We start from the raw sequence: 24,613 nt of genomic DNA on the forward strand, positions 1-24,613 counted from the left end.
ATTCAATAATCAAAATACATAAAAGAATTCCCGTTCTGTAATTCCAAAGGAAAGAGGTTATATTCACCCTGCTACACCGAAATGTAGCTGTAAATTAAAGTCCAAAGAAATCCAGTCCAAACCGTTCTCGTATGGGTTAAAGCAAGCAAGCCGCTCTCTTAAGACGTTCCAAACGTTAAGAGAACGTTTTATCTAGTACCTGGAGGCAACGCTACCTACTGTACAAGTTTGCCTAGACAGTTATACATGGACAGCACGAAGAGCTGTGCGGCCACAATTACAATCTGGTTGTATTCCATTCAGAAATCAAAAGACACTTGTGGAGTCTGTTCATTGCATTTTATTGGGTTTTGAGGTAACATGAAATATAGCCACTTAGTTAAAATCTCTTCCTCACCCACACATAATAAAGATACTTTTGGGAATCTTGAGTATTAATAAGAGAGCCCGTCTATAGTTTCTGGTTTGCATTCCCTAACCCATCAGGCTCCCCCCACCCCAAACTCTCTTGAGAATTTAGAAACTTCTTTTTTTCTTACTGTTCCATATTTCATTTCTTGTCTTGGCAATTATGCGGAAAGAAGTTGTGTAATTCCACAAAACAATGGCTGAGGACTAAACCATGTCAATAATTGTGATTGTGTCTCCTATTTTTTTGTTCTACAATACTTCATTGTGGTGACTCATGAAGCTGGGAGAGAGAGGGGCTGCAGTTCCTTCAAGCCTTGCCTTTTGAACTGTGAAGTGTTGGCAGAGGTGAAAGCATTAATAAGATTTGTAGGGATTGCAAATTTGTAGAGATTTCCATCCAAACACCTGGAAACTGGAAAATTTGCCCTTCTCTGGCCTGCTGCATTTTGATAATTTTAGTTTTTGAATATCATAGTATGTCTCTCAATAACTAGTTTACATTTATACCACTGTCAAAACTGAGGATTTACCTCACTATTTGTTTAGATGTTTTACAATTGCAAGGACCTGAGATACTTCTTCCTGCTCTGTTAAATGGTATTGACTGTAGGTAACTGCACTGTAAGTGACTGCTTGATTTCTTGCAATCACTGGCTAAAACAGGTGGGGAACCTTTTTTCTGCCAAGGATATTTATAATATCATTCACGGGCCATACAAAATTATCAACTTAAAATTAGCCTGCTATATTCTTGGGCAGTCTTAGAAGCTCCATAGCTAACGACTCTTCTGCAAGCGGGGGAAAAGGTTCCTTTTCTCGGCCAAACAAACTCACATCTGCCTTGAATAGAGGCTATTCCTGTCCGCGGGAGGGGGCGGATCACCAGTCTTAGATCCTTCTGAGCTAGAGATCTGCCAGGACCCACGAAGGGCCAGACCAAATGATTCCCCGGGCCTTAAATGGCCCCCAGGCCTGACGTTCCCCACCCCTGGGCTAAAATGTGACTGGACTTGTAAACTCACCCCCCCCACACACACACACACAGTGCTGTGGTCCTGATCCAAATCGGGCTCTTCTGCAGCTGATATTTACACTTTAAAAACCATGGCAGATCTGCCTACTGATCCCTCAACATCAAACTGTTTTAGGCCCTGAATATGGAATATTGCTGTTTATTTATTAGAGGAATTTTTATTATGATTAACATCCCATGTTCCTAAGCATGTTTACAAAGTAGGGAGTCCCAGTGGGTTCAATGTGGGTTACTCCAGATAAGAGTGAATCAGAATGCAGCTTACATGTGTAGATATTTGTTGTTGTTGGGCCTTTCCTATAAGAGTATTTGTTGTTTTTCAGTATGGTGAATGCTTTGTACTGTTCAAGCATTGCTATAAGTATGATAAAGGGTACCGTATATACCCATGTATAAGCCGACCCGCGTATAAGCCGAGGTGCCTAATTTCTCCCCAAAAATGGGGAAAAATTAGGCACCCGCGTATAAGCCGAGGGTCGGCTTATAACCCCTCCCCCCCCCTGCAGGCTTACCTGACAGGGCTCTCCAGCGGTGAGGGTCCGGCGGCAGCGCGGCCCGAGGGGGCCTGGGCAGCCTTCGCTGCTGTAGGAGGCTTCCCATGGCCCCTCCCTGCCGGGAAAAATGGCGGCGGGGGCCGGGGAGGGCCGGGGCAGCCTTCCTGCGGCTGCAGGAGGCGGCCCATGGCCCCTCCCGGCCGGGAAAAATGGCGGCAGGGGCCGGGGAGGGCCGGGGCAGCCTTCCTGCGGCTGCAGGAGGCGGCCCATGGCCCCTCCCGGCCGGGAAAAATGGCGGCGGGGGCCGGGGAGGGCCGGGGCAGCCTTCCTACGGCTGCAGGAGGCTTCCCATGGCCCCTCCCGGCCGGGAAAAATGGCGGGGAGGGCCGGGGCAGCCTTCCTGCGGCTGCAGGAGGCTTCCCATGGCCCCTCCCGGCCGGGGAAAAATGGCGGCGGGGGCCGGGGAGGGGGAGGGCTGGGGCAGCCTTTCTGCGGCTGCAGGAGGCTGCCCCAGGCCGCTCCCAGCAGCAGGGCCCGGCGGCGGCGACGGCGGTAAGTTTCCCTCCTCCCTCCTCCCTCCCTCCCCCCGTATTGACCCGCGTATAAGCCGAGGCCGGCTTTTTCAGCCCATTTTTGGGGCTGAAAAACTCGGCTTATACGCGAGTATAAACGGTATGTGAGAATAACAATTGGAATGGTTTTTGAAAGCTACTTCAAATTTATACTTATATGTAATAAAAATCCTGTACTGATGTATCTAAGATGCGGCCCAGTTGAGAGAAGCAGTTCATCATGTGGTAAAATTATTCCTGGAGTGTACAAATTGAGCCTACAGGTTTAAGATTGAATTATTAATGGCCCATATTTAAGAATAAAAGCATACTGAGCATACGAACTTTCTGTCAAGGGGAATGGTTCTACAGACTATCTTTCACATATATGGAATTCTATAGGGAAATAACTCTGACTTTTCAGTCTGTACCACTGTTCTGTTGCAGGTGAGCATGCCCTCCTCCCACGCTGTAACAGGAAGTGGTATGTTCCAGGAACAGCTTTACCATGTCATGAGCTGTTTGTCTTCACTCAGCCCAACTGAACCTACAGGCTGAGTCACAGGCATGATCTAGCTTTCAGGATGGAATTGACAAAAAAGGAACATGTACGGGCAATGGGAAATTAGAATTGAAAGGCAAGATTGCAAGACATGGGAACACCAAGCTTATGCATGATAAGATACCCTATTAATCTGAACCACTGAAAAAAATATTAAAGCTTGCTTTTCCTCTTCATACCAGTTTGTTAGTTGTTGCCAGTGAACTTGCTACCAGTTAGAATTTGGATGGGAAACCTCCAAGGAATACCAGGGTCATGACACAGAGGCAGGCAATGTCAAACCATTTCCAAATGTCTCTTGCCTTGAAAACCTACGGGGTCACCATAAATTAGCTGTGGCTTCATGGCACAAAAAATACTTGAACTTTCTGTCTTTGTTCAGTAACGTCTGAGGAACTTCATGTCAGAGGATGAGTAAGAAGAAAGGATTACAGGATTTTAATGAGATATAGCCATTTTGGAGTCGGGCAGTTCAGTCCTGAGATCCTGTTATGCTGTTGTCCAGCTGATGCTTAACATACCAATTGTGTTCTTCCAGCAGCAAAATAATAGAAACCCATTTGAAGGAACTGTGAGCACAGAAACAGCACTAGAGTCCATGTAGATAAAAGAACCAATACACATACAATACAATGATCCCAATAAACTCTATGATGTTGCTGTGTCCCATCATATAACAGATAAGCATACACACACACGCCTTCAAAGTAGAATGTGGAAGAAACAAAATCAACATAGTGTTTTCAATTGTATGAATGACTGTGGCACACCCATTAGAAGCTGCTGGCAACCAAGAATCCCTGCAGATGGTAACTTGAATCCCCTTCGTTTTGTCAGGTGAACACCCAGGCAAAGAAGGGTGGGCAGTCCAGGCATATTACCCAGGCACTTCAACAATTTATTTGGGAGAAGGAAACCCCCCCAAGGGAAAATTCATGGCCTGTCTCAGAAAAGGGCTGAAGTCCCACTGGGGGATTAACACTGTTTACTTACATAGCTAGCTGAGCACATAGAAGAAAAGATACATTCTGGGGCATTTGGAGTCTTTCATTGGCCCTGGTGATGAAAAACCCATAAACATCAAGGCTATAAGACAGTAGTCTCCCAGCACTGCTTGAGCCCTGCTGTCAAGACAGTGAAGGTCCCATTTTGAAGAGAGTTGAAATTAATAACAAGTAGGAGGTGGGGACCCATTCCTATCTGAAATTGATTTCAATTGGAATATTTTGATTTACCATTTTTGCTAGCATACCATTATACCAGTGTTGTGTGGGGGACTCTTGATGGAGAGGGTTTGAGATCACAGCCAAGTTCTTCTTCTCCACCAAGACTAACAAGTGCTGACATTTATACCATTGTTGTCACACCAGCATGACCTTGATGTGGCATTGTGCTGGTGTCACAGTGATGTTACATTGGCGTTGGAAGCATATATTCAAGACGTAAAGGCCCGAGGACGTTCTGCTGTCCTAAGCTTATCCAGCAGGGCCTTAGGATGGCATTGTTTATATATATAATATATATAGAGAGGTGGGACATCTTTTGGAACTTGCAGGCTGTCACACCTTAGGTAGCATCAGAATAAGTTTGCCGCAGCTGTTGAGAGCACAGATTGATTCAGCTGTAATCCACACAGTCTGATTTTTCCATATCATTAAGAATATTGAACATTAAGAATACCTATACTTTGAATCATTATGGAAGCCAAGGAGTCTGGCAGCTTGAAGCATTGGTCTGTGGAGCCTTATTAAAAGCAAGCAAACAAGCAAGTTTATGTTTCTTTTCTTGACTCCCTACCCATTCAGCTGCTTTTCATTTTAATTCTAATAAAAATGCCTTTATTATGACATATAATATCTTGTTATTTCTCAAAATATGTTTATAGCATCAGTGATACAGACAATAAAGTCTGTATTGTTAATGCGTGCCCTATTAATTTTCCACATGATTAATGGGTGTTGAAATTATTATGGGACACTTGAATGTGGGAGAAATATAATTTAATACATATGTCTACTATGTGTTGAGGTTTTAGGTAGAAAGAGGAAAGCCTTGATAAAAATTGATTTGATATCTTTACATTTGTTATGTTTCTAATTGCTGCATTTGGGTGCAGTCCCTGATATGTAAATCAAAAAGTTTAGTTTAACTTATTTAATGCAGAGGGTTTCATCACTTGGGGCCATGCATAGTTTACCTGCATGTAATTAATGTGATTTACATGTGGTTTTATGTATGCACATTATGAGTAATAGCAGATGCCCAACTTTAATGGATGGTAATTGTACTTATCCTATAATATTTTTATCCAGGACTTTTTACTTTCAAATGCAAAATTCCGATTTGAGAATGTTTGAAAATATTGGAATATAGATTTAGAAGCCATGTGACTTGAAAGTGATAAAGAACTTGGCTTTTCAGCACCTCACTTTTAATTTTTTTTAGAACTTCGCTAATGCATTTCTAGTGTTGGAACACATCCTGAACATCTTTTGCTTTACGTAGAAAAATGGAATTTAGGAATAAACTGCATACGCATAAGAGGCCCAGTTTTATACCGAGTAGCCTCTTCAGGAGCAGGAGCTTAGGGAGGGGATATAGGGGAGTATGGTGATTAATGAATTCCCTTCCCAGCATTTCTCCATTCCAAATAATCCAGTGTTTATTGGTCTTGTAAATAACAGAATTGAAACCCTGTTGAGGAGGAAAGGCTGTTTGGAGGACAGTGATTTGTAGCCGAGAAATGATAGGCAGAGAAAGCATTCTGCAACCCATCCAGCCTCTCAGTTCTGCACTCTAAATTTCTCAATCCTGAAGTGGCTTGTTTGAATAAACAGCATTGGGGCGGTCTTACACATTTGCAGGTCACATGCAAAGCATTTTGCAGTTAAAATCACTGCAGTGATCGAGAGCAGTATTCTGGCAGTTAACCTCAAGATGTTATGGTAGTCATTCTAATTGCAATTGCTTGGGTGGCTTCATTTGCTGCAGCCATATGCTGTGGATAGCTTGGCCTAGCACCTCTATGTTCAACCTTTGCCCATCTTCAATTTTTAGGTGAGGCAGAAACGGTTTACTAGCTGAGTCTACGAAGCTCTTAATATTTTAGCTGTCCTGAAAGGGGTGGTGGAAACTGTCGGGCAGTCATGAATACTAGCTTTTGGAGTGTGGTACTCAACAAGATGGTAGTTGGGCAATTCTAGGCATTTTGGGATGGCTCGGCATCCAGATCCATTTCAGTCTGGCTTCAGACTGGGTTTTGGAAGATAAGCTGATCTGTTAGTGTTGATGGATGACCGTCACCAGGTGAGAGAGAGAGAGCAGTGTGACATGTTGATTTTCCTGGGCCTCCAAGCAGCTTTCAGTTTGGTAACCTTCTTCTGGATCAACTGGCTGAGACAGATAGCTGGAGCACCGTGGTAATGGTGATTACATTTGCACCTGACTAACTGGTTATAGAAGGTAGCCTTGAGAAGCCATTGCTTGACCCCATGGAATTTGCACTGTGGTATTTGCCACAAAATCCAATTTTGTCTCCCTTTGATACATACTTGGAATGTCGAGGAGAGGTCATCTGGTGATTTGGAGTGAGATGCCATAAGTATGCTCATGACACCGAGCTCTGTTTCTCTTCTCTCAACAACTGCCCATACATGTGCCTTCTCTGTTGTAATCTCCACCTCAAGGAATGGCCTGCCTGTTGAGGTCAGAAAAGCTCACACCCTCCTGGCATTCCGTGAAATATTTAAGACAAATTAGTCAAGAGAGCTCTTTGCACAGAAAATACTTTTTGTTTGCCCCAGTCTTTCAGATGATTAGTTATATGCACTTTATTGATTCCTTTTCTGTTTTCATTGCCTTCACTGGTGGTTGTTTGTTTTTGCTGCAGTTTATTAATGTATTTAGGGGCTTTGTCAGTTTCTTGTTGGTATTAAAGCATGGTTAGGCATGCTAAAAGATCAACATGGAAATACATTAACTGAACAGGACAAAATAAAGAAAGGATGGGAACAATACACTGAAGAACTATATGGAAGAGATGAAAGGATAACAGATTCCTTCCAAGAAGAACCATTTGAAGAAGAACCTAGAGTTTTAGAAAGTGAAGTGAAAGTTGTACTCGAAGCAGTTGGGAAAAACAAATCACCGGGAGTAGATGGGATTATCAGCAAGGCTATTCCAAGCTACAGAAACCGAGTCCATCAAAATCTTAACAAGAATATGCCAACAAATATGAAAAACAAAACAATTGCCCACAGACTAGACACAGTCAATTTACATTCCAATTCCAAAAAAAGAAGGCGTCAAAGACTGCAGCAACTCTTGGACGGTCGCATTAATTTCTCACGCGAGTAAAATGATGCTCAAAATCTTACAACAAAGACTTACCATGTATGGAAAAAGAAATACCAAATGTTCAAGCTGCATTCAGAAAAGGAAGAGGTGCAGCATTGTGGCCTATTCCACAGTTTATGTATTATCCTGTTCTTACTGCTGCACTGTTTTCTACTTTTCTAGTTACATTTTTTCCATGTTTAAGACATATGATGTCTGGTATATTTTTCTGCGTGCATTGCTTCTAATTTTTGTGATTCTCGTCCTGTTGCATTGTTTCTTGGATGCCTCATGCTATTTCACTGCATTCACTGTGTAATCTACCTTGAGCCTCAGGAAGAAATGCAAGCTATAAATGGAGTAAATAAATAAAATTAATAATTGTAGATTATCCATTACAGTAACTACATATATACGGTATAGGTCAGTTGTATGTGCAAGCTGGGATAAGTATAGAAACATGGAAATAACTGAGTAATCTATATTAGAACATAGTCAATAGTGATGAGTTTAACCTTAATATATTCAAAGCCCTATCAAGGAAAGAGAGGATTCATCTAGTGTCACGTTTAGGGGATAAATCATCTGCCCATTTGCAGACTGATTTTAGACATTTTCTAGGGTGAAAGAAAGAATACGTATAGCAATGGTCTCCAGTTAATAATTCCATAGTAATTTGCCAAATTCTTTAAAAAAAATCTATTCTCAAAGTAGAATCAGATGTTTCCCACTTTTATGATTTTGGTTTATAAAGTACTTTTCCTTAAGATTAGTCAGAAATATGAAGTAAAATCGTTACAGTTTCCTAGAATTCCTGGAAGCTCAAGGCTTGGCTTCAAGCAATCTTAAGCAAAAAACAAAAAACAAAAAAACTGTCAAAAATGTGCATGGATTCATTTACAGGAATTCATGCTCCATCTGCAATGGTACTTTGCAGCGTCAGTGCTGTGCAATATCTAGGGTTGCCAACAGATCTGGATAAACATGTCCTGTCCCTTTTAAAGGCGGGTTTATGTGCGGAAACGGGCTGCTGAAGCTTTTCATGGCATGGAGGTAAACAACATCTAATTAAGCTCCTGTTAAAGGGACAGAACATCCCCCCCCCCCCGGAAACCATAGTAATATCAGAGGATTAAATGTGTACTGGATAGCAAAAGCATCAGATGCTGTTTTAATTGTCGAAGGCTTTCACGGTCAGAGTTCATTGGTTCTTGTAGGTTATCCGGGCTGTGTGACCGTGGTCTTTGTATTTTCTTTCCCTGGTATTTTCTTTCCAGCAGAGGAGTTACACTGAAGGACAGTGTCTCTCAGTGTCAAGTGTGTAGGAAGAGTAATATATAGTCAGAAAGGGGTTGGGTTTGAGCTGAATCATTGTCCTGCAAAAAGTATCAAAGGTAATGTGCTAATCATTGTCTTTGTTAGTCTGGAGGTTTGGCTTCCTGTCCTGAAAACCTCCAGACTAACAAAGACTACAGTACACAATAGCCATGCGGATTAGTTTTGGATTTCACACATTAACAGATCACTTCAGGATACAATAGTTCCATATTAACATACCACACCCTCATTAGCACATTATCTTGATACTTACAGGACTATGATTAGCACATTACCTTTGATACTTTTTGCAGGACAATGATTCAGCTCAAACCCAACCCCTTTCTGACTATATATTACTCTTCCTACACACTTGCAACTGAGAGACACTGTCCTTCAGTGTAACTCCTCTGAAGATGCCTGCCACAGCTGCTGGCGAAACGTCAGGAAAGAAAATACCAAGACCACGGTCACACAGCCTGGATAACCTACAAGAGCTGTTTTAATTACTTGATAAAAGAAAACAGCATGATTGTTGCTTGCCTGAGAAGAATGTTCAGTGAAAGCCAAAGCAAATGCTGCGGAAGTTCTTTTAGAAAGTACTTAAGGATTTTTCTCTTCTTCATCTGAGCCTGTCTGTTTATGTGACTGTGTTGTATGGGGGGATATTCTTCAGCATAACAAACTGTCATTCAGTGAGCTAGGGAAGTATGTTACTTGGTAATAACCAGCAGTATGGTTGAACAACTTCTTAAGATGTTATTTAGAAATAAATGAGAAAAAGGGAGCTTTCAGGCAGTCTGAGGACGTGTCTGTTCACCTTGGAACTAGTATTATTGTGGTATGCAAAATGTTGTCTCTGAGCTGAATCCTGTGGTCAGGATTTCAGCTATGCTCAGTCTTGCAATATCACTTCTTTGTTGGCAATATTATGGCGTTTCAGTAGCTGCTTTCAGCAGGTGACTGCAGGTGAGTCACAAATGGCAGGCCTCTGCAGGGAAGGCTTTAAAAGGGGAGTGGACATGTTCATGGAGGATAGGGCTATCCATGGCTACTAGTCAAAATGAATACTAGTCATGATGCATACCTGTTCTCTCTAGTATCAGAGGAGCATGCCTATTATATAAGGTGCTGTGGAACACAGGCAGGATGTTGTTGCAGTCATCTTGTTTGTGGACTTCCTAGGGGCACCTGTTTGGCCACTGTGTGAACAGACTGCTGGACATGATGGGCCTTGGTCTGATCCAGCATGGCTCTTCTTGTGTTCTTATGTTGACATTGTTATCCTCTCAGCCAGCCTGTTTTGGCACTGCTATAAAGTGGTTGCTCACTTTGCTCACACTTACAGTGCATTCCTAAAGAGAGTTACTCCTGTCTAAGCCCATTCATTTCAATGGGCTTAGACTGGAGTAACTCTCCTTAGGAATGCACTGTTAGAGACCTGTTACCTTCCAACAAGGAGCTGTCCGTGTGTGCGCCCTTTCCTGAATTGGCTCAGCTTTCCTGAAACAGATAGATAGTTAAAATTGGTGATGGGACGCAGCTTGATTTGCAATGCTTCAGATTTTGGTTGGATCTTCCAGATGAAGCAGAAGAATGAATAAAGGTCTTTTGCTGTGTCCTTGAACCACAGGTCTAGAGTTACTCATAATCTAACCTGATGGGCAGGATCACCGCTAACTGTTCTTATGAAAAATGCAGTTTGTGCTGCAAAACGAGATAAAGGCACATGTAAAAGCGCTGCTCACGGCCTGAGTTCTATCCCGACGGAAGTCGGTTTCAGGTAGCCGGCTCAAGGTTCACTCAGCCTTCCATCCTTCCGAGGTCGGTAAAATGATTCCCTAGTTTGCTGGGGGTAAAGGGAAGATGAATGGGGAAGGCACTGGCAAACCACCCCATAAACCAAGTCTGCCTAGGAAAAGTCGGGATGTGATGTCACCCCATGGGTTAGGAATGACCCGGTGCTTGCACAGGGGACCTTTACCTTTAAAACATTACAACAGAAAGCTAAATGGGCTTTGATGCTTCTTAGGCAGATTTCACCTGCCCCAAATTCATGGTTGCACTGCTATGAATAATTTGCACAGATTTGTTTCAGATTGGTTGCTAGTAAGGTCCTGTTTGCAAATGCGTCCAAAAACCATTCAAAAGGTGGCATGAAAAGAGTTTGGAGAAGAGAGACACCTAGGGAGAGCCTTTTGGACTAGGGTTTGTGAACCCTTGGTTCAAATCCCCATTCAGTTTATTAGATGAACTTGGGCTAGTTGCTCTCTCTTAATCCAATCCCCCTCACAGGGTTATTATGAGAATAACGTAAAGGAGAATAGAACAATGTGAACTTCCCTGAGCTCTGTACAGAAAGTTGGATAAAAGATAGGGAAAAATGATAATTTCTGAGTGTCACAATATTTTGGTTTCACTTTTGTATGGCTAAGAGATTATAAAGGAAAAGGTGTTTTGTTCATAAATCTGAAAAATAAGTAGGGTTGCCAGGTCCCTCTTTGCTGCTGGTGGGAGGTTTTTGGGGCGGAGCCTGAGGAGGGTGAGGTTTGGGGAGGGGAGGGACTTCAATGCCATAGAGTCCAATTGCCAAAGCAGCCATTTTCTCAGGTGAACTGATCTCTATCGGCTGGAGATCAATTGTAATAGCAGGAGATCGCCAGCTAGCATGTGGAGGTTGGCAACCCTAAAAATAAGGCATATAGAAAGAATAGGGGTGGCAGGAAATTATAGTGGGATGCATTCCCATGAGAAGAGTCCTGGGAAGCTTATTACAATAGTGATTGTTCCATATATAATAACTAAATTGTCCAGCATGTCCTGTGTCGTCCGTTGCCGTTTAGATCTTAAACTGCAATGAATTCAATGAAATGATCTTTCAATTCCACATCTGTGCTGTGAGATCAGAACAATAACTTTAACTGTTGCCAGTATTTATCTTCAAATTTGTGAGCTTAAATTTCCAAATGACTCTGTTGGATAAATCCTTGCTCTTGGTTTTTATATGGAAATCTGCAACAGGTCCACTCCCAGAAAACTATAATTTTTGCGTGTTACCACACCTAAACCAAAATCGGGGTCAAGTCTGTTAAACATAAGTTTTACTGCAGTTTCATTATATTACTAAAAGTTCCATTTCATATACCGTATTTTTCGCTCCATAAGACGCACTTTTTTCCTCCTCAAAAGTGAGGGGAAATGTCTGTGCGTCTTATGGAGCGAACGTGCGCACAGAGCTGGCTGGGAGCGCTGGAATGACGCGAGCCGTCTCTGTGCGCCCCGTTCCAGCGCACCCAGCCGGCTCTGTGCGCCCCACCCGCCTCCCAGCTGGCCGTCGGGGCGGGGAAAGCCGGCTCGCGTCGTTCCAGCATGCCCAGCCGGCTCTGTGCGCCCCGCCCGCCTGCCAGCTGGCCTCCCAGAGCCGGCTCGCATCGTTCCAGCGCGAACCGGCTTTTCCCGCCCCGACAGCCAGCTGGCAGGCGGGCAGGGCACACAGAGCCGGCTGGGCGCGCTGGAACGACGCGAGCCGGCTCTGTGTGGCCCCGCCTGCCTCCCAGCTGGCCGCCGGGGCGGGGAACGCCGGTTTGCGCCGTCCCGACACGCACGCGCTCAGTCGGCATTCGCTCCATAAGACAAGTTTTTAAAGGAGGAAAACAAGATTTTTTCTTGTTTTCCTCCTCTAAAACTAGGTGCGTCTTATGGATCGGTGCGTCTTATGGAGCAAAAAATACGGTATATTTTTAAAAAAACATTCTAGTGGCCCAGTCATGTGAACTGTGGTACCGAGGCTCCAAGTTATAGAATTGGCTATCATGAATATTAGAAATTACCAATGGATTCCCTACCACCAACCCAGCCTCAGTTGGCACTAATGATGACAGCCCTTGTGGGGTAGAACAAGGACCTTATTTTATTTTTATGCTGAAATGTGTATCCTGCCAGGCAGTTTGGAGAGTGACTGTTATGGAGATTCACAGCAGTTAAAGGTATAAGCATATAACACATTTAAATGGTAAATATTAAACAGATCTCCACAGCAACCATAGCCAAAACTGAAACATCACAAAGAGCCTTTCTATATAAGAAAGATTTTACTACTAGATTCCTAAAAGTTACCAGATAGGCCTCTCTAGGAAGGAGTGCTAAAATGAAGGTGTCACAACTGAGAAAGCTCTTGTTACCACAGCCTTGCTTCAGATGGCAGCAACACCCTGAGCTGGTCCTCATGGGAGGCTAGTGGCCTATATTGGAAGACCTTTAAAAGGCAAAGGTCCCCTGGGCAAGCACCAGGTCATTCCTGACCCATGGGGTGACGTCACATCCCGACGTTTCCTAGGCAGACTTTGTTTACGGGGTGGTTTGCCAGTGCCTTCCCCAGTCATCTTCCCTTTACCCCCAGCAAGCTGGGTACTCATTTCACCGACCTCGGAAGGATGGAAGGCTGAGTCAACCTCGAGCCGGCTACCTGAAACAAATTTCCGTTGGGATCGAACTCAGGTCGTGAGCAGAGCTTGGACTGCAGTACTGCAGCTTACCACTTTGCGCCACGGGGCTCCTTGGGAGACCTTTATTAGGGTTTAATCAGTCTGTAGAAGGGAGCCTTCAAGAGTCCCAAATCCTATGTAATCCTACGTTTTATAACATAAGAATTTAGGGTTTTCCAGTGGCAATGTGGGCATTGTCTCAGAGCTTTATTCTTTGTGGAATTCCATTTGGTCTGTAACAGTTGTTAATCTCTGTTCCTGCTACTGTACCTAGCAGACTTGAGGAGTTATAAATCAAACCCACAACCCTTCAGGGAAGCTGTCACTATATTTTCACTCATTTCTGCTATCTATTGTGGCTGTGGGAGCTTCAGAATCTTTTACAAGATCCATGACTGAAGGGTGTGTATAGATTTCCTTCCTGTAAGTGAATGTTCAGTACACCAAGTTCTAAACGAAGTTGAAGTATTATGTACCCATAATCTGTTATGCTACACTCTTAGAGTGTAAACTTTTAAAATGCCTTGTGATCAAACTGTAGACTCTGCAGGAAAGAGAAATATGAAGAAAATCTAAAAAATGTCAGCTCTGCATTCAATTACTGGAATAATAGGATGCATAAACTGTATAGAACTCTTGAAGTTCTGTTGAAGTAGCGTGAGCTCAAAGACTTCATATATTAGTAACCTGCTTGTGCATTGTGGGCTTCAAAATATAGAGCAGTGGAAAGGAATAACCTGTTTATTGTATGGATCTCATGCTGTGACACTAATTTTTGGCAGAGTTGAAACCAGTTTGTCCTCCTTTCTGTAAAAGCAGGGGTGGTGGTGGTATTGTGGAGTTTGTTACCAGCCTGTTCCTTTAATCTGGGCCACTGTTTTACATTGCAGTAGTCCACGCCTTAGTGGACAAGAACAGAGAAAAAGGAAGTGGTTGTTAACTGCAGCTCTGTACAAAGAAAGAGCTCTTGGTTTACATGTGTATCCATAAATATTATTTTATGTTATTATTTTACCTTTTATGTTATTATTTTATGTTACCTCTCAATTAAACTCTTTTTGATTGGTATAAAACTGCATGATGTATGTAACTATGTGCTTTATAGATGCATGCACAAACTCTTTCTTGTTCCCAAATGTGTTGAGAGTGGGATTGAGTGGTAGGAACGGTTGAATTTTGAATCTCAATCTCTCTCTCTCTCTCTCTCTCTCTCTCTCTCTCTCTCTCTCTCTCTCACACACACACACACACACACACACACACACACACACACAACACACACGGCTAATGTTATAGAATGGATATAAGGTAGTGAACCAAACTATAGTTCCCAGGGTGTGCATGGTGACAGCACTACTGTTGCACAGGCATGTGTGGGGTGGAACTCTCTGGAAACAAACAATTCCCCCCCCCCCCGAACATTTGCCAATAATGTTTGTAAAAACCACGCCAAGTTTGGACACTGTTATCCAAAACAAAAAAAGCTGAGACAGAATTAAGCAATAAGAGGTGTCTGTGATTAAAATTTCTTCCATCTGTGAAGTATGACAAGCTAGCGGAATCTAAAAAAATCATCTCTCATGGGTCACAGAAACATCAAATAATTAAGCCTGAGAACATTTAGTACAATCTACTCAGATAGTAAAACAAACCTGCAGATTTCAACAGTTGTAAAATGCAAAGCAGATAAATCAAATCCAATCTGGCTCATACCATCAGAATTCTTTAGAGACAGACTTAAAAACTACGCTTGAAACTTTAAATTTTCCCAGGATTTTACCAACTCTTATTTTCTGTTGAATCCTTCAAAAGATGTCCCATACTGGGGGATATGTACATGCCAAAGAGAGAATGAACAATTGAAGAGAATGAGTAGAAACAAATTATACTGTCAGTATATAACAGTTAGTTGGATTCAAGTCCAGTACCACCTTAGTGACCAAAAAGATTTTCCTGGTATAAGCTTTCGAGAGTCAAAGCTCCTTTTGTCAGAGTTTTGACTCTTGAAATATTATACCTCAGTAATCTTGTTGGCCTATAAAGTGCTGCTGGACTCTAATCTAACTGTTCTTCTGCAGACCAGCACAGATACCCTCTGAAACTATCTTCAATATATAATGTTCTTTATTTATTGAAAACATTTATCTTTCACCTTTCTTCCTAAAAGCCCAAGACTCCTATCAAATGTGCTATTAGCGATAGGGGATGAAACATTAGAGAAGAGACACGAAACAGTGCACTGTATTTAGAAGACACCTTGAAAAAGAAGCTATCTTCTTTATGATGTTATCCTTGCTCAGAGAGAGAGAGCTTGGCTAGCCACATAAGGGTTTAAAAGAGTTCTTCAAAGCGTTCCTGCGATCCACAGGTTATGTCATCTAATGAAGGGACTCCGACTTCTCCTTTACAAAATGCCCTAAATGTGTAGTTCCATGTACTGATGGTTAGTCAAAGAAACCCTCCATAAATTTACATTATTCCATCCCTTCTCTAACCTATTGGCCTGCCCCATCCATCCTGTGTACCTCCTGCTGGTCATTTTCTTTGTGAACAGTTCTGGCTAGTTAAGCATCCTTATCTCATCACATCTTTACTCTTTAGAATCTAAATATTTTAATTTGATGCATGTGTCTGGTTCTGTGCATTAAAAACATACTACAAGGTGAATCCAAACTTATCGTGATTGTTTCTAAACAATAATGATTTGGTTGTAGAAGGTCAGTAAATCTGTTTCCTGTGTCCTTGAAGAAATATCAATTTCTTAATTAGGCAAATTGACTTTATACGTTGTTATACAGAAGATCCTCCCATTCTCTGTCACAGAGCTAATTTATAACATGCGCCAGTTGGCATTGTACCCATTGTAGCTGTGGCTATCTGAGCAGCATGTTTTAAAATCCTAACGTTCAACATGTCAGACAAGATTAACATAATAATTGTGAATAGCTGGCTAAACAAAAGACTAGGTTTCCTTTAAGGATTAACTCTAACTCCTAGCACCATACCAAATCATTCTTCCTAATCAGTAGCTAACATTCACTTTGAATGACTATTTCAACCATAAGTTAGATGATTATTTAAACCATAACTGAGCCAGTATGGCGTAAACGGTTTGATTGTCAGACAAGGATCTGGGAGGCACGGCTTCAAATCCCCACTCAGCAGTGAAGTTTACTGGTGGTCCAGTGGTCCAGTCATACACTCTTAGTTAAACTACCTCACGTTGTTATTGTGAGAATAAAATGAGAGGAAAACTGTGTATGCTACCCTCAGGTCCTTAGAGGAAGGGTGGAATACTAATGTACTTGGTAGGACTATATGTTCATTGCATCATACTGCATAGAAAAGACAATTCCAATATGTTTATCGTTTCAAAGAAAAGTATGTGGGTATGGATTATTAAATTGTGCCTAGTGTCTGATTATCTTCCTAGTAAGGGGCCAGTTCCCTAGTTCAGGGGCAATATGTGTTTCTTCATACAGGTCAGTTCATGATGATGATGATGAAGAAGAAGAGTTGGTTTTTATATGCCGACTTTCTCTATCACTTAAGGCAGAATCAAACCGGCTTACAATCACCTTCCCTTCCCCTCCCCACAACCGACACCCTGTGAGGTAGGTGAGGCTGAGCGAGCATGACTTGCCCAAGGTCACCCAGCTGGCTTCGTGTGTAGGAGTGGGGAAACAAATCCAGTTCACCAGATTAGCCTCTGCCGCTCATGTGGAGGAGTGGGGAATCAAACCCAGTTCTCCAGATCAGACTCCACTGCTCCAAACCACTGCTCTTAACCACTATACCACGCTGGCTTAGGTCTGCCCTCTTTGTTGCATTTTCTCTAAATATTTTAGTGCTGTGTTCAAATTGTGTTCTTGGGAGACTGCCTCAGTGACTGTCATAATTGCCTCAGTGACTGGCATAATTTGAGCAGGCATCAAACTAGTCCTTCTTAGGCAGCTCTTCCTGCTAACAGTAGGAATAGCTGTCTCATAGACGACTGTTTTTAAAGGCCAGTGAATCTGAGACCCTCACGGCAGGGTTACTGAAACTTAGTGGGCATGGACCTGATCAGTATCCTTGGAGGAGACCATTTGAAGCCCCTTGTGACAGTCCAGTACAAGTACAATACATAAAAAAGAGCCTCAGAATTTTTCCTTTAGGTATTTTCTCACACAGCTCAAACACAGGAGCATGCAGGAAGCTGCCTTAGGCTGAGTCAGACCATTGGTCTGTCAAGGTCAGTATTTCAAGATGCCCACTTGAAAAGAATAATCTTACATTTCTTACGGAAGGCTGATGACGTGACAGCCCTTTGTACCCACTTGAGAAGCCACCACTGACAAAGGGCAGGCTCATCAGATGGCCAAACAGGCAGCTCAAAGATAGGACACAACCTGGAGAAGATTACTGTCCTTCCCAGTTAAAATTTTATTCTGGTAAAAGCAAAGGCAGTGTGTCCTCCTTGTGATCTGCGGCAGTGATAATAGAAATAGATAGCAGCTGTGTCTTGACGACACAGGCAATATTAAGAGAAAGTGCTGCTACCAATATGCCTCATAGGACTTCCATTCCAGAGTTTTTGTTGGGGTAGCCTGATATTGAAAAAGCAATGCGGGCAACAGGCTTATTTATGGCAGCTTGCTCTTACCGCATCATAGAATCTGATGCTTTGTGTTCATAGCGTGTTCATTTGGGTCCATGATTGCTTGTTTAATGTTTTAAAGTATGCCATACTAATCACTATAATGCTTGTTTTATTTACATACCTCTCCCTAGCATTGAATTTTATGACAGCTGGAAATACTGAGCCAATTAATGTTATCGATCTTTTTACTGAATCCCAAGATTTCTTTCGTTGCTAGTTACAATTAATGTAACTGTAGGGGTTTTTTTTGGGTCACAGTATGCACAGCATTTAATATATGTTGATCTTCACCCGCCATTCTTGTTGTCCAGTCACTGAGTTAGTTTGCTGAGATTCTTTTTGAACTCTCCACAGTCTGCTTGGATATTTTCATTCTAAATAATTTGGTGTATCTGTAAAATGACTTTGTCCGCTTTTGAGTTTATGAGTAAATTAAATGGCATCAGTCCCAGTACATTTCCTTGGGAAACTCTCGTGTTTACTTCCATTTCAAAAACTGTTTATTTTACCTTTGATTTTTTAATATGTTAACCATTTACAGTTCATAAAAGGACATTTGTAGTCTTTTAGACTATGGCTGTTAAGTTCATGTAGAGCCACATCAGTGACAGATTTTATCAAAAAGACCAATTATTAAAATAGACAGTGCCTCTTTCACACTTCTTTAAGTTGTGGTTCATTTCTTTCACATGCACCACCCACTATGAAATTGGAGACTATCCCAGAGCTTCTAGAGCAGTCTCCAGTTCTTAGATGGGGCAAATGGACTAGGCATTTCTGTTGGCTTTGGGCTTTAGCAGATACCTCAAAATGGTGACCTTCAGTGATGGCCTTGGGACTAAAGGCTTTGTTGGGACTCCTTATCGTGAATAAATTCTAAACAGTTGTGAAATTTCAGGGAGTTCTGCGGCAGAAAACTTGATTTTGGCATGATAGAAATATTCAGAACGAGTTTTTACTGTTCCATCTATTCTATCCTATGACATCTGATGTATAAAAACTAGTAGCGAGGGGCTTGTAATTAGTGATGAAATGAATTATCATTGGATTTTGAATTGAAACAGACACCCCAAGTTAATAGTCAGAAATCTAGCTATGAATGCTAACAAATAATCACAAATTATAGAACATCAATATTTTGATGTATTGCCTTGTTTTTAAAATGAGGTCATGGGCTGGGGGACTCTGATCTTTGTGATATAAAATTTGTTGCTAGTAAGCTTCAGTTTCTTGGTGAAAAACTGAAGCACAAATATTCTTGAATGTTTATTTTATAGATTTGTGGTTGTGAATTCAAAATTGAATTTAGGTTTTAAGTCTGTCTCTGGTCTACTTCTAAGTTATCCAGAGAGAGGAAAGGGTGTGTCTGTCTTTGCAGTTCCAGCAATAGAGCAATACATAGAGCCTAACCATGGCAGTGAGCTAAGTAACTAGACCCATTTTAATGTACTTAATGCAATATAGGGTCTGACAGGGAAGAAATAGTGCTATTTGTTCCTTATAAGAATAGAAAAGGAGAAAGCTCTTACCATTCTTTTAAACAGAAAGTTTATGAAATTACACTGATCATGCAGAAATCAGTTGGAAATCTTTTGCTTAATTTTATCTTCACATGTTGGTTTGTTGGTCTTCAAATGTTGTGTGAAAGAAAATAACCAAATAAGGCTAATATTCAGCATATGATACCTATAGGAAAGATGCCTAGCCCAGTTGATGATCCTGTCAGAACAGCCCACATTAATATTATTTTTATTTTATTAACAAAATGTATATCCCCTCTTTCTGCCCTTACAAGGGCTGCCAAGGTGGCTAACAATTTAAAACATAGAAGTTAAATTACATTTAAAACCATTAAAATCAACCCCCCTCCCAAATCATGAATATGGTTAGGTGCGCATGCTAGGAAAGTATCCCAGAATATCCCTATCACAGAATAATACCCTCACCTCAGCCTCAAGACACCAATCAATGCAGCCATGAAGGGTGAGGTGAAGAAGATATTATCTGTGGTAGCTGGATAATTTTCCTGTCTCACACCACCTTCTGGACAAATTAATGGAAAAAATGCCTTAGCCATCATAAGGCAAAATGCTGCCTCCTTGATGAATGATAATGTGCTGCTAATTTCTGAGTGCTGGATACAAACAATGGGGATGTGCTCTGGCTGCATGTGGGCTTTCCAGGGGCAACCAGGCAGAGTCATACCCTACTGAAGCCCATTGACTTTACTGTACAAGAGGGTATAATTGTTTAAGACTGAACTGATGTGGCTCTAAAATTAGTCCAAGGAAAGTATTTTGCTTATTGTGTGTGGCCTAGCTGCTTAGCATTGAGATTATAATAGGTCATTGTGATACTGATACAACAGAACCCTAGAAATGGTTTGTCTTTCCTCGACATTAATCTGAGATTTTTTCAACTTCACTTTTCTAGTGTGGCAAAGCACTTCCTGGTCTTTCAAAACAAGAAGATTGCTGTGGTACTGTAGGTACTTCCTGGGGTTTTCATAAATGCCAAAAATGTCCAAAGAAACCAGGTAAATGTCTTTTTTTTCAGATTTTCTTTCCATCCGACCATTTTGCCCTTACTGTATTTGCTTGAAAGAAAGATGACCCTGAATTTAAGACAAAAAATATATTGTTGGTCATAACTGCAAATTGTATGCAAGTGTAAAATAACTCCTTCTTTTTTGGAGGGGGTGGAGGCAGACCAGTGAAAAAACCTAGTTTTGCATTTGAATAAATACTGTATATGTGGCATTTTAAAAAAAAGTGCTACAAGCATATGAATGTCCTTTTCTGAAAAGATCATAACAGGATGAATAAAGTTTTCTATTTTAACATTAAGGCTTTCTGTGTTCTATGCTGCTATCTTTTTCCAGGAAGGCAATTTGTTTTTGGCAATAATAGCAGCAGAACCAGTACCTAGCTAAATTATAGAGTAATGTTCATGTATATGGAAGTAGATTCCATGAGGCACCCACTAGGAAAGAGGACTTTTTGCCTCTGGTGTTTGGAATCATCTTTTGTGCACTTGTCAGCTTTTTTTTATTTTAAAAAAACCATTCCTATGCTTACTAATTTCCTATAAAGCTAATCAAATGTGCTCATCCCATAGATTCCCAATAAGTACTAAGAGGAAACTGAGCAAGCTGTTAACACTTTTGACATTTAACTGGTATTCGTGCCTGGTGGTTGACTCATTCACAGGATACTGATTCAGGGTCACTTTGTTCCCATGACATGTTGACGTTTTCCTTACTAAAGTGGTATTACTCGCCAGACTGTAATCACATTGGATGAAAGTCAGCTTGCCTTGGCATTTTCTGTGGTTCTGAGCTTTTTGACTTCGCCTTGAGATTGAATTTTTTTTTAAGTTCCAATTTAGAACCTAACTGATTTTATGCGGTGATGTTCAGCAACATCCTTTAAGGCAATTCAAATCACTTAAACATGAAAATGTCTGCTATGTAGCAAACTGCGTAAATATGAGCTTAAATCTGAGAACAGGCTCCAACCATAATATATAGCAGTAAAGTTATGAAATAAATATTTATCCATGTAAACATAGCAGATCTATCCAGCAAATGAAATCCACAAGTGGTAAAAATGGTTACAAACGGGTACTACAGAAGTTTCTGTGTTACCAACTACCAGGTGTGTTTCAGTGAGCTGAATTAGAATTTGCTGTTTTCTGTGTTGTGCATCTATAGCCTTAATTAATTTCAGTGGAATTTGCACAGTAGTAGTGCCAATGCCTGATTGAAATTAATAAAGAAGAAATGGCAGCTGTGTTTACCAAGTACGGGCAGAAATTATCTGTTCTCCTTGCCTCCAGCCATCCTCAGGGAGCAGAGGGGGGTCAAGCCAGAGGGCTGCAGCAAGAAGGAATCAGCAGAAATTCTGACTAGGGATGTGCAAAAAAAATTGGTTATTTTTTGGATTCAGGTATATTGGGCCCCCAAAATATCCGTATTCCTGAATTCCAATACTATTATGGTATTCAAATTCAGGGCTTTTTATGGGGAATCTGAATTTTTGGGTCCATTATTCCCTATGGGGAAACTTTCCAGTTGGCTGGGGTGGTTGTTTTTAAAGTCACAGGCGCCAAAATATCAGGGGAACTGCTGGTGCCTGTCCTTTAAATAACCGCCCAATTTCAAGTAGATTGGACCAAGGGGTCCAATTCTATGGGCCCCTGAACAGTGTACCCCCAGACATCCATTATTTCTTATCGGGGGAACTTCCAAGTTGCTTCCAGCGCAAAATCTATGCCTGCAAACAGCAATCACTGATCAAATTTATCCCATGGAGGAACCAATACAACAAGCCCAACAGAACCATTCCAAAACCCAGTCTGAGTAGAACCTCAAGCCAATGTGCCAAGCCAAACAGAACCAAAATGAAACCAGAGAATCTCTGCAGTGACAACTCCAGATTGGGGGGGGGGCACTTTTGCAAGGCCAGTAGAACCAATTGCAATGTGCAGATGCCCAGCAGAACCCAGGGCCACTGTGGCAGTGCAAGCCCAACAGAACCAACGTCAAACCAGAGAATCTCTACAGTAGAAACTGAAGGGGGCACTTTTGCAAGCCCAGCAGAACCAGTTGCAATGTGCAGAAACCCAGCAGAACCAAGCGCCATTCTGGCAGCGCAAGCTCAAAAGGACCAAAGTCAAACCAGAGAATTTCTGCAGCGGAAACTGAAGGGGCACTTTTGCAAGTCAAGCAGAACCAACTGCAGTATGTAGAAGCCCAGCACAACCCAGTGCCATTGTGGCAGTTCAAGCCCAACAGAAGTAATGTTAAACTGGAGAAACACAGCAGATCCAAGCAAGAAAGGGCACAAAGCAATTCTGACAAAGAAAAAAAACCTCTTGAAACTGACAAACATACTGGCAGGCTAATATAAACCCCGCAAGGCTCAGAAAGAAAGAAAAACAAAACTTTTTTTGGGGGGGGGGAACAGTCCCAGGAGCCTGCAAGATTTTTCAGGACCATTTTTCGGTATCCCTAAAAAGTCCTGGATATATTTGAGATGCTGAATATACCTTAAAAATACCAATAAGGTATTTTTCGGGTATATTTTTGGCGCAGATATATCCAAATGTACACCCCTAATTCTGGCCCCACTCTTATGTAGTCCCTTGACTTTCAGAAGGTGCTTTTGGGGTGACGCAGCCAGATGCAAAGGAAGAGAAGAAAGATCCATGCCATGAACCATTCATGCTTTATAGAATCAAACCCAAATTCTTTGCCTCAGTCCCTCCTCCTACCATCTGCAGTGTGATGAGAATACCTAGAAGGATTATTAGAAGGATTATTGTGATAATGTATGTGAAGTGCTTTGAACTCTATGGAGCACTAGAGAATACTGTTTTAGTGTTGCATTATTTTAAAGAGAATGATTGTTATCATTAAGAACTTTACTAATAAATATAGATGATTAAAATGTTAAATCATCCCATATGAATTGGTTTTTTTAAAATGTACAGTTATTCAGTGATTTATATGGAGAGTTGAATGATTATTTGGATCATGATCAAGAATGGGCTGTGGCTCTCCTGCTTCCTGCTGCCTTCTCCTGTGTCAATGCCCTCATTCATTGCTGTAACCATAGCTTGCCATAATATCCAAATCAGCAAATTGTTTGAGGTCCGATGGCAATGATATGGAGATTATCATTACCATAGTTGCCTGCTTAAATTGTCACAGTAATTATAGCTACAGCAACCTGAAAATGGAGGGAGGGGATCAGTGTGTGAGAACAGAGAAAGGATATGGGGCATGCAAGCCCACATTTTTTTGATAGTCTGAATTAATCTGTCGTGTGTCACTTTTATCAGTAATATTTTTGTATTTCAATTTTAGTTTACTCTGGATATAGCCCAGTGGTGGACTGTCCACAAGGTTACAAAAGAATTAATGCTACTTTTTGTCAAGGTAAGATATTTTGAGTGATTAGCATTTGTTTAGAGAAATTTCTCTAAGGCGAAATGAATATTGTGTATTTCTCCATTTACTTGCATGAGATAATATAAATACGTCTGGTTTTATTAACCAAAAAAGAGGTGTGGACTGTAACTGAACATAAAACAAGAACCTCTTGATGAAATAGAATGAAATCATCACACACTTTACAAGGATCATCTTGAGGCCCAAACTACATATGAATTATAAACTGCTGTTTCTTGTACTACAAAGCCAGAATTGCAGGTTGTAAAAGAAAACACATTCTAGAAACAGAGATGTTTTTAACAGTGTGATGTGATCTTACTCTATAGAAGTGAAACTTTTTCCAGAACAGACACGTCACGCTGTCTACTCTCAGACAGTTTCTTTGGACATTCTGCCCTAAACAGCTAGTATCACATTTAGACCTGCTAAAAGAAAGGAATGCTTTCCCCTTGTCTATAGAACATCTAGCTCTCCAACATTTGATTGCTTTAATGTTTCTGCAATCAAAAATCTCATTTTACAAACCGTATGTGGTACCAGCATGATTAAAAGTCACCTCCTGATTATTTCCTTTCATCTGAGTGAACTGATGTAATGAAACAAGTCTCCTAGTGATGCGAATATGAATAACAAAGAATCATCTCTTTGTAGATAAATTTGAACAGTTTAGTACTAAGGCTTTCAAACTCAGTTTTGTTTCTGCAGTAGTGTAACTCTTACCTTTCTGCTGGGCAGTGTATTGCTTATACATATTTAGAAAGCCCTATTTGTATGTGCATTCACACCACATTATACAGATATAATGCTGATTATATTGGCCTTTTAAGG

The 24,613-nt window shown here is 41.4% G+C and overlaps 1 protein-coding gene across 4 annotated transcripts in view; it reads left to right on the plus strand.

Annotated features, from left to right (window-relative positions):
* Positions 1-24,613, plus strand: part of LTBP1 (latent transforming growth factor beta binding protein 1) — a 260,003-nt gene that overhangs the window by 98,053 nt on the left and 137,337 nt on the right. For all 4 annotated transcript variants that reach the window (XM_056852318.1, XM_056852320.1, XM_056852321.1 and 1 more), the window contains exons 8-9: positions 20,263-20,365; positions 23,699-23,770. In XM_056852318.1, the coding sequence (XP_056708296.1) occupies positions 20,263-20,365; positions 23,699-23,770 (175 nt within the window). The remainder of the gene's footprint in view (positions 1-20,262; positions 20,366-23,698; positions 23,771-24,613) is intronic.

Source organism: Euleptes europaea, chromosome 7 (assembly GCF_029931775.1).
Source record: "Euleptes europaea isolate rEulEur1 chromosome 7, rEulEur1.hap1, whole genome shotgun sequence".
NCBI classification, from domain to species: domain Eukaryota; kingdom Metazoa; phylum Chordata; class Lepidosauria; order Squamata; family Sphaerodactylidae; genus Euleptes; species Euleptes europaea.